Here is a 10214-nt window from a genome sequence, read left to right as displayed (position 1 = left end):
GGAGGTTGCTGCTGATGAGGAGGTTGCTGCTGATGAGGAGGTTGCTGCTGATGAGGAGGTTGCTGCTGATGAGGAGGTTGCTGCTGATGAGGAGGCTGGCGTTGAACGGGCGGCTGCTGCTGGAGGGGAGGCTGCTGCTGAAGCGGGGGCTGCTGAAGATGCGGGTGTTGTTGAAGGGGAAGCTGCCCTCCTCCCGCTAGCTGGACAGCAGACCCTGGCAGTGGTGTTGCCAGGCTGGGAGTTGGGGAAGCGGCATGTCCAGGCGGCCAAGACTGACCTGCAGGGTTTTGCGGATTGAATGGTACTGGTTGGCCTTGCTGATAGCCGGGGGGACGGTTAGCTTGCGGGTGAACCGGCTGCTGAGGCGGGCTTGCTTGAGCAGGAGGGTTCGGTTGGGAGGGGTTAATCTGGCTGGACTGTTCTCCGCCCGACCCATTCACAGAGACAGGCCCGCCAGATAGATGTCCTTGGTTCGGTGTTGTAGGCGGGGGAGACTGTGTGGGCGTATTGCCTTTGGGAATCTGTCCCTCCAGCGGCTTCTCAGGAGCAGGAGATGCAGGGGGCGAGTTGGGAGGAGCTGCCTGTCCGGGTTTGTGTTCATTTCCAACGCTTGGAGCAGGCACCCCTGACGTGTTCCCGGTATTTGACGCACCACCAACCCCAGAGGACCACGACCCAGAATGCTGATGCTGGGTGCTGGGGAGTGGGAACTGCCCTGGAGATCCCGCTTGTGTCCCAGGAACCGGTACGCCCATTTGAGGTTGTGGATATTGGTTGACCGGCCCTTGAGGTCCTAGGGGAGGAGACGTAGCTGCTTGGGGCGCAGGAGGCGGGATTGATTGCACCGTCGCTCCTGTACCGACTCCAGATGCTGGGACAGGACCGCCTGGGTTATTGCCAACGCTCGCCACTACGGAGCCGCTCACCTGCCAAGACTGCGGATGCTGATGGGCAGCTGGGGGAGACACCTGGCCAGGAGCTCCTTGAGGATAGCTAGAAGGGGGCTGGGCTTGCGGCTGAGGAGGCATCTGGAAGTACCCTTGCTGCGGTGCGGGTCCGGTTTGAGCGGCACCTTGCCCGTTCGCTGGGGGGGTTGGCGACCAAGCCGGAGGCATCTGGCCCGGGGGTTGAAGGTGGGGGTGCACAGACCCTCCCGCACCTTGGGGCATGCCCATCTGAGAAGTATGAGTTGCGTGAGGGCCAGGCGCCCCGGGGCCAGGCCAGGTCTGACTTGGCACGCCCGTCGATGCCGGGGGGGTTCCCGGCAATGCAGGGGTTCCCGGGACATGGCCTGCGATGGTCGACGCTGCCTTCAACTGCGACTTTTGTCGGTGCAGGGCTGCGGCCTGAGCAGCAGCAGTTTGGGCGCTCGTGGCGGCTGCATGCGCCGACGTTGCAGCCGTCTTGATGGCGCCGCCAAGCCGGCTGGCCGTCTTCTTGCTCCATTTCACCGTGTCTTTGCTGAAGACGGATTTAGCGAATCCATCGAAGCTTGAGCTCGCTCCTGCATGCCTGCCCGGTTTGACCATTTGCGGATGAGCAGATGCAGGGAAGCTGTAGTGGGTAGGGGTGACAGACGGCATGGATGGGATGGCCGAGGGGTGCGAGACAGGGAATGTGCCAGCATGCGGCGGGCCAAATGGAACGGGCTGAGCTGGGATCGTCTGTGGTTTCGCTGGGAAAGCTGCCGGCATATATGTCGTGCCCGCTGGAGCATGATGAAATTGTGAAGCAAACGAGGTCTGTTGGAGGTTGGGAGAAGCCGGAGGGACTGGCGTCCCAGCTACCGGTGGCCCCTGAACCGTGGGGGACGGTGAATGAGACTGAGCTACCGGCACGGTTGCAGACTGATAACGTGCATGGGCAGATGTTTGCGGAGGAGTAGGGGTCGCGGGGGGCTGATAAGGTCCTCCCGGGGATTGAATGGCTGGAGTAGGGGCCTGCGGCGGAGCCGCGCTGATTGTCGAGGATGCGACGGAGGGGGGCCGTTGCAAACTTGGACTGCTCGGGGACGGGTACGCTGGTGGCGACATTGGGCGCCCGGGCCATTGATGTGCTGGTGTGCCGGCGGCTTGCGGATATGGAGAAGTTGACGATGGGCGTGGGTCTGTCCCATAACCCGATTGTACTTGCACAGCCGTTGGCTGAGGTTGGTGAACGGAGCTGGTCACGGAGCTGGTCACGGAGCTGGGAGGGGTAGGGGCAACGCCCGGGTATGCGGGAGTGCTTGATGCTGAAGGGTGATGCTCGGCTGGCTGACCGTCAACGGGGTGAAATGGAATAAGGCCTTCGTGGTCAGGGCGCCCAGGCTTCTCCACAGGGATCAGGCCTTCGCTGTCTGCGGCAGTCGGAGCTGGAGTGGGAGCTGAAGTCAAGGCCGAATTTGGTGCTGGAATCGGAGCTGGAGTCGAGGATGCATCGGCTGGAGAACCCTCTGCGGGCTCAACCTTGACCCGTTGACTGGGCAAGCCGTCTCTTGCGTCTGCACCTGAGCCGATTTCTGCAATTTGGCCAGCCTGGGCAGTGTTGGGGGGGTCAGACTTCCCCTGTGCCGCGCCCGCAGGTTGAGCAGCGGGTGCCTTCCAAGTCTGGTTACTGCCATCGTAAGGCACCGAGCCCGGAAGTTCAGCAATGAAGCTTGAAGACCATCCCATCTGGTGGGACGCAGGCGGCGTGGGCTGACCCTGAGCCATTTGCCCTTGCTGGGGTGCTAGCGGAGTCTGGATGCCAGGGCCGTAGCCAGAGGCATGGTGATGCGATGTTTGCTGTTGAGCTGGATGATGGAGGTTTTCAGTGTCTGCAACATACGGGATCGGCGACGGTGTCGGTGGTGAGAAGTAGCCCGGGTTTTGTGCTTGTGCCAGCGGAGGAGTTGCGTGAGGCGTGGCCGGGCCTGACACTGGTTTCCGTAGCAGGCGGAGCGGGGCTGGGGTTATGCCATCGGTGCTCATCTGGCCAGCGTCCTGCGGCGGGGGCAGCGGCTGGGATGCAACACGCTGAGCTTGAGCCTGAGGAGGTTGATATGGTTGGAAACCATGTGCTGGCCCTGCATGTTGGGCTGGCTGCTGCTGCTGCTGCTGCTGCTGAGCCTGATGATCCTGTTGCTGGGTGGTCGGCCGATAGGGAAGAAATTGCGCAGAGGGTTGACCAGGTCCGGGAGGGGCTCCGTAGGACGGAGCTCCGTTGTAGGCCATGGCGGCTGACTGGTCGTCTCTAACAACAGCTCCGATGCTGGCACGCCGACGGCTGACTCGGACGTGAAGTTGAATAGAGTTACCAAGAGAGCCGCCTCCGCATTGGCGTGCCGCGGGAGAGAATGTTGTGAAAACTGCCAAGGCGGCTGCTGCTGCCACGCAGGGTATCTCAGCTGGTTGTGGGGGCCCGTGACGAATGAGAGGCCCGGGCCATTCAGGGGCTTGTCGCAGTCGAGACCCTTGGCGTTTGAGCGCTAAGCCAGACGCGGACTCGTCAGCTGATCCGCTCGACTCCGCACTTGAATGCACCTCCCGCACACCTCCGTCCTTCCCTCGGCTGGCTGTCCTCATCAGGCAAGCATCGCCTGGCGCGGCAGAAATGGAGATAAACGGAATATGATGTTGTGCCTGGACAAACTCTCTCTTTTACATTGAATTTTCCATTTCCCCCAAGTCTTTGCTGGATTTCTTCTTCCTCTGGTCCATACCGACACCGGCGAGACCGGTTACCGTTCAGGTCTATTTTATGCTAGGTTCCGAACTACACTCATCAAAGTGGCCGAGATCCAGTTTCAGGCGGACACTCGGCATTTTAACAGCCAGTCGAAGCCAAGTCCACGAAGTAAAAATATGCCTTTGAAACACCTGACGAGGAAGAATCTACACTACGTCCGTACACTATCGTCCCTCCAGCTTCGACCGAGCCCCTCGAAGCTCCACCGCTCTTCCAAGTTCATGCGCTATGCTAAGTAATTACCCGGTACCCCGCACTCTAAACTATTCCCATGTGAGGTTTCGCTCTCAGCTTAAAGTCAACAATGTCGGTTGCCCTCGTTTGCACATTGCGGCTCTGTCGCCTGCTGCATAGTTCATCACCAGCAACCCAAAATGTCAAATCCCTTCAAGATCCTCATATTCAGTCGGACGACCGCATACCGGCATGAGTCGATTCCCGCCGGCATCCGCGCTCTGCACCGGCTTGCTTCCGCTTCCAGCTCAGGACCACACCCCTTCACGGCCGACGACACCGAAGACGCGTCCATCTTTACCCCAGTATCTCTAGCAGCATATCGCGTCATTGTCCTTCTGCAATGCTCCGGAGATATTTTGGACGACGCCCAGCTGGATGCTCTGAAGGGGTTTGTGCGGTCCGGCGGCGGCATCGTCGGTGTCCACTGCGCCAGCTTCGCCATGCAGTCGTCGGAATGGTACGGCCGGCTCATCGGGGGTGTCTTTGACAACCATCCCGAACCGCAGCCCGGCCGCGTCCTGACCCTGGACCCAAAGCACCCCATCATGACCTGCCGGTGCTCACCAGACTCACTGCAAGGATCTCGGCGAGATGATGTGTCGGCCGAGGACTCGGAGCGGACTTGGGTGGATGAGTGGTATAACTTCAAGGTACACCCGCGGGAGACATCGGACGGTCGCCTGCATGTGCTGCTTGCTGTGGACGAGAAGTCGTACAAGGGCGGAGTGCACGAAGACGACCACCCCGTTTCGTGGTGCCAGAGCTTCGACGGGGGGCGGTGCTTCTACACCTCTCTTGGCCACTTTGACGAGGCGTATGAGGACGACTGGTTCATGGGGCAGATACTTGGGGGGATACTATGGGCCGCTGAGACGTCCTGAAGACAAGTACGACATAAGGTTACCTCCAGGTTTCTTTCAAGTCGTCTTACCATTTGCCCGTGACATGGCAGTATGATGATCCACATGTACCACTCAGCTCGCATGGAGGCTTGGATGCAGGGTTTGATCAAAGCTTGCAATGTATGTACAGATCAGTTTGAAAAGACCGCCTTGTCTAAGCAGCAGATGGTAACTATGTACGAGAAAAAGATGAGGTCGATGAAGAATGTGTTTCCATATAGTTTCAGCCGTCATGAAATGTTGTCATTCTCCCAGCGCCACCCCCGTGGCCCTTATCGGGCTAGCTTAGAAAGGAGGGTTGGCGTTGACCAGGAGCTGCTCGAAGTAGGCCTGGAACCAGGTACCAGCCTCGGGAGCGGGCTTGACCGAGTCGTCCCGACCGCAGTTCAAGTCGTAGCGGGCAGCGGTGGTGTCGCTGGTGCCGTCGGACTCGCCGCCGGGCTTGACCCAGACGAAGGCATCCACGAGGCTGTGGCCCGTGTTGGAGGTCGGGCGGACGCCGAAGCCGGTGCCCTTGGCGTTGCACCAGTGGCCCCATTCGGTTTGGCCTAACATATTGTGTTAAATGTTGCGATGCACAAGGAAGGATTGAGGGGTCAAGAAAACATACCAGTAGGCTGCTTGCCGCTGCGACCCTGATCGACGATGAAGTGAGCAGGGAAACCAGCAGAGCTGAGAAGAGGGGCAAAGGCCTCAATGTAGTGCTTCTCGTCGTAGTTGGGGTTGGGAGATGTGTAGGGCGGCGGCGAGGCGACGCTGAAGGCGTTGTAGTTGGCAACGTTGGTGGCCAGGCCGCGGACGGAAGCCGGCTTCCCAGCGTCGTTGTAGATTCCAGCAAACAGAGTGGCAGCGGGCTGGATGTTGGCCGGCCAGCCGAGCCAGCCAGCGTGGCCGGCGTCCATGTACATGGCGACGTGCGGCAGGTTCAGCTGCTTCAAGGCATAGACGGTCAACTCCCTGTAAGTCGACGCGGCGCCGCTGCACTTGGCGACGCCCATGTTAGTGACCATGTTGGCATTCGAATCCGGCTCGATGACGAGGATGGTGCGAATGTCCGAGTAGTCGATAAGGTGCTTGCGGATGGCGTTGATGTACGACTTGTAGTTATTGGCGCCGTTGTTGGCGATCGACCACTCGCCGTTGGAGGCGGCGGCAGCGCAGTCACGGTCGGGAAGATCGTACACCACCAGCTGAGCAGCATACGGCGGGTTCGCACCAGCCTGGTTGGCGGCCCGGATCTCGGCCAGCGTCTTGAGCATCAGCGTGTCGATGGTGACGTTGCGGTCCATCCACTGGAAGCTGGGGACCTCGGCCACGGCAGATGCCTTGGCAACCAGCGAACCGGTCAAGCTGGGAATGGCGAGGGTGTGCACCTCGGAGCGGTAGTAGTTGTTGGCCCACAGCCGCACGCCCGAGAAGGGGTTACCGGAGTAGCTGGCAGTGGACGAAGCACCGCCGGGAATGCTTGACGTGACGGGGGGGGCTGTCGTAGTCGTCGCCGGCGTGGACGTGGTGGAGCTAGAGCCGGTGGTGCTGAGGGAGCTGGTGGAGCGGACGCTGCTGCTGCTGGTCGACCTGGTGGACGAGGACGAGGACGTCGTAGTGGTGGTGCGAGCAGTGGTCACTTGGCTGTTGGGCAAGCACTGAGAGTACCACGCGTGTTGGGCAACGCAGGTGCTTCCAGAGGCGCAGCAAGTCGGGCCTTGCCAGCCATTGCCACCACACTGGGACCTATTGATGACGGTGTAAGTAAAACGCCTCGTGGTTGGAGCTTGGTTGGGACACCTACCAGACGCCACCGCAGTTCTGGCGCTCCTCAACCATGGGAGCAGCCAGGGCAGTGGCCGCGAGGGCGGCGGTGAGAAGGAGCTTCGCGGCCATTGCGGATGTCAGACAGAGCAATAAAGCTGTCTCGTCTCGAGGCGTTTGATGCTGACACTGGAGAAGGGAGGAAGACCAGGACAGGAGGGCGAGCCGCCTTTATGGCTCAGACAATCCGCTCACCTTCGCGTACAACCGAGTAGCGGAACAAGCGGATGAACGGGAGTGTGTGCCGGACGGTTCAGCACCGATGGAGCATCACCAGCTTCTGGGCGGTATGCCCGAGCCAACCTTCCATGCTCGGCAACAGTCGAAGCGAAGGCCAAGGGGGCAAAGGAAGGACGATCCGTCAACGCCACAGGAAGAAGCCCTACGCCCGCGGACGGGCCATGCGCCCCAGAGGGGAGTTCTGCCTTAGCCACCGAGGGGTTTTCGTGGGGGAGAAGGCTGCCATATCCTGGGCGAGAAGAAGCCCTGCGGACGTGGGGAAGCGGAGCTGTTTCTTCTCCTTTCGGAATCCGGACGGTGCTGGCCGGGGAACACATGAGCATGGGAATTCTTGGAGTTTCGGCACCGCCAGCCAGCATCCCCGTGCGGCCACAGCAAGCCCGAAGAATGCAACGATGTTCCGGAACAACGCCCATCTCTTCCGCCCAGACTCGGCAGAGCCCGACCAGGGTCGCACCCCTGTCCTCGCCTTCGGCCCCGCAGGCAGAGCCGCGCTCTTCCATTTATGTAGATTCAGGAACATGGCTTCCGAGATTGGGTCGGCCCAGCGTTAATTAAGGATGCCGACAGCAACCAGGTTCCATCACTATGCCCTTTGAAGGAACCTGGTTGGTGGGTAAGTGCAGATATTGCGTTTATGCGACGCAACCCTCGAGCACTTTCTTTGACCCGGTTCTTGATTCCGCCCCGGCTCTCACTGCGTCGCTTTTTGAGAGGGTTGATGAGCAGTGGTTTCAACCGCTCGGCTGCATCGCTCTAATTCTCTCACCATCGTCCACAACACTGCACTATTCGAGCAAACTCCCAGGCGACGAATATGGCAATAGAAAAGACTTGTCGCTTGACCACGGATTGGTAGCACGCATCCGTCTTCTCCTATCGCGTGCCACTCCACCACCCGCTCTGGCTCGTCGATGATCCTTCTCCTGGCCAGGAGATCTGAAATGTCAACCAGGAAACATGAAGTAAAGTCACGCCCATGGCTCCAACCCCAGATTTGACATTCCCCTTCTTCCTATTGAGGCGCGGATGACTGGCCGGGGGGACGTCGGGGCAGAGCGACGAGCGTTGGGGCTAGACCACCTGAAGGGCTGGACAGGCAGAGGAGGTGACGAAGCGGCATCGTCGTTGGTTTGGGGATATAGAGCTGGTGTTCAAGGCGTGACAGAAGTGCCGCGGCTAACAGCGACTAGTAACCGGACTGGATTGTAAACTGCCACGCCGAACTTCACCTACTATCATTTGAGTCAAAAACCAGCTCGAGTCTTTCCTCTAGGACGCCATCCACCGCGGCCCTAACCCCCGTACAGAAGTCGTGACTGTGGAACAGGATACCAAGCTCTTGGCTGGTGAACCAACTCGGCCGGTCCATATTCCCTGACCCGAGCATCGCATACTCTCCATCGACAAGTGTCAGCTTAAGGTGCGAGTGCACAGGCTCTTCCGCCTCCTGGGACGCGACCGACATCAGAGGTCGCCCCTCTCGAGTGTGTGAAACAGAGTCTGCCTGAGACGACCTAGCATGGAAGTATGAGATCCGGAGATGTCCGAGAGCTGGACGACCCGCCTCGAGATCCCGATGCGCAGCCCCCGTGCCCGCAGTCTCCTTGAGCCGACGGAATCGTCGGAGGAGGGATCGAATGGACCAGGACGTGGTGGTGCCCGCCGTGACGAGTTGCTCGAGTAACATCATGTTGCGGTTAGTGACGATAACAACGTCGACGCCTCTAGCCAGAGAATCCAGCAGTGCCGCGATGACGGGCTCGCATGTGAGGTTGGGTGTCTGTATGTAGATGGACTCGCGCGCTTGCTCGAAGACTTGGAGCAGCGCAATGTTGAGAGGCGTGCGAGGCGGTGTCGGAGCCTTTTGCCATGGAAATGGACGGAAGCGCGGGTTGCGGTGGCAAGAGGAAGGAAGAACAAGTGTCGGAAGCGTGCCCCCGGGCTGGAATTCGACGCGACAGTCAGCCCTGCTTGAAGCCGACACAAGGCTTGCTCCGTCCATGTCGAAGACCGACCCACGATCATGGAGGAGCTGGCGGGACGGGTGCGCTTGATCCCAAGTGCGCGAGTAGAACGACAGCAGCGCCTCGACAGCCTCTCCGGTAATCTCGACACAGCCCTCAAGCCACGACTCCCAACTGACGTTGCAGCTCGGCAGGAATGCACGTTGCCTGTCGATTATGACAAACTTGGGGTGCATCACGCTGAAGGGAAGGAAGAAGAGGCTCTTGACTCGAACATGGATTCCTGCAGCCCCGAGAAGAGCCGCGTCGGGCAGGCCGAGTTTCTCTGGCCATGACGACGGTGGGTACGTGTAACCATCGCGCGATTGAGGGTGCAGTAGTTTCTGAAGCAGAGATCGCGAAGACAGACAGATGCGGACTTCCAAGGGTGGGATGGCATTTGCTCCTCTGCGCAAGTCGCGTCCCTCTTTTATTGCCGCCAGGCGATGTGCTGCAAGCTTTGAGAGCGCGTCGCAAAGAGCCTTCAGGGCCTTGGATGGCGCCCAGAAGCAGGTGACGAAGATGACCTCGTGCTGAGCCGAGACGATGGCGGGAATTAGACTGCCTGTGAAGATGGAAGCGCCTGTGCCTAGCTGGAAGCCTGCCGGTTGGCTGCTTGTGACGAGCAGCTGCCGTTCCGACACGTAATGGGTTTTGTACCGTGGAATGTCGTCACGGGAGGAGGGCGCGGCCTCTAATCGCCTAAGAAACTCTTGGGCAAAGCTTTGTGGGTAACTCATGGTGCAGAGATTTCCCGCATTGGAGAAGAGGGAGATGGGAATGCCAGTCGTGGAATTAGGATGCAAATGCCATTTTGGAAAGAACTCGAGGTTGATGTGCGACGGCGAGAGAGCCTTCCAACCCTAACCCTTCTTACGCTAGCAGAGTCAGAGGGGGAAATGTGATGATTAAGATAACTTGGTTACACAAAGATATTAACGTATATGATAAGCGAGCGGCGCGGACAAGCGAGCGGCGCACTGGTAAGAGCTGTATAGACGTTTTAGTTGTAGCACTAACAGCGGGGTTAAGGCGGAAATGACCTGTTAGTGCTACGTACAGCTAAATGTCAATGCAGCTCTTACCAGAGCGCCGCTCGCTTGTCCGCGCCGCTCGCTTATCATATACTCTTACAGGCCTTTAGGTAAGTTATAGTTAACGCTACTCTCTTATAACGTGGTTTATCACCGAAAGCTCCATATCACCGAAAGCTCCACGAAATCGCACCATGTGACGAATCTCAAAGCCCCAACTTCTGAAAGGGACTCCTGAAGGTTATACTTGACAACGGGGTGAGGTTCGGTGAAGCCAA

The 10214-nt window shown here is 59.2% G+C and overlaps 4 protein-coding genes across 4 annotated transcripts in view; 1 reads left to right on the top strand and 3 right to left on the bottom strand.

The window, feature by feature from the left end:
- The window catches only part of N657DRAFT_131148 (uncharacterized protein), a 3930-nt gene extending 626 nt beyond the window's left edge, over nt 1–3304 (bottom strand). The window contains exon 1 of the mRNA XM_062785868.1: nt 10–3304. Coding sequence (XP_062644714.1) covers nt 10–3194 — 3185 coding nt within the window. The 5' untranslated portion in view covers nt 3195–3304. The remainder of the gene's footprint in view (nt 1–9) is intronic.
- Nucleotides 3305–3799: 495 nt separating this feature from the next.
- N657DRAFT_131133 (class I glutamine amidotransferase-like protein) lies at nt 3800–4873 on the top strand. Its single transcript, XM_062785866.1, has 2 exons — nt 3800–3943; nt 4023–4873. The coding sequence occupies exon 2, from the start codon at nt 4083–4085 to the stop codon at nt 4824–4826; it is 744 nt and encodes a 247-aa protein (XP_062644713.1). The 5' UTR covers nt 3800–3943; nt 4023–4082; the 3' UTR covers nt 4827–4873.
- Nucleotides 4874–5132: 259 nt separating this feature from the next.
- N657DRAFT_578436 (glycoside hydrolase family 6 protein) lies at nt 5133–6728 on the bottom strand (the record flags this gene model as incomplete). The annotated part of the gene is made up of 3 exons (XM_062789315.1): nt 5133–5395; nt 5458–6578; nt 6637–6728. The coding sequence occupies 3 exons, from the start codon at nt 6726–6728 to the stop codon at nt 5133–5135; spliced, it is 1476 nt and encodes a 491-aa protein (XP_062644712.1).
- A 1396-nt stretch (nt 6729–8124) lies between these two features.
- On the bottom strand, nt 8125–9642 carry N657DRAFT_578710 (phospholipase D/nuclease; the record flags this gene model as incomplete). The annotated part of the gene is made up of 1 exon (XM_062789338.1): nt 8125–9642. The coding sequence occupies one exon, from the start codon at nt 9640–9642 to the stop codon at nt 8125–8127; it is 1518 nt and encodes a 505-aa protein (XP_062644711.1).
- Nucleotides 9643–10214: the final 572 nt, after the last annotated feature.

Source organism: Parathielavia appendiculata, assembly GCF_033297405.1.
Source record: "Parathielavia appendiculata strain CBS 731.68 unplaced genomic scaffold N657scaffold_13, whole genome shotgun sequence".
Classification (NCBI taxonomy): Eukaryota; Fungi; Ascomycota; class Sordariomycetes; order Sordariales; family Chaetomiaceae; genus Parathielavia; species Parathielavia appendiculata.
This window is presented reverse-complemented; position numbering and strand designations above follow the sequence as displayed.

Bases quoted from the DNA above. Each gene is read 5' to 3' on its own strand.
- N657DRAFT_131133 (XM_062785866.1), top strand. From the start codon at position 4,083: ATGTCAAATCCCTTCAAGATCCTCATATTCAGTCGGACGACCGCATAC.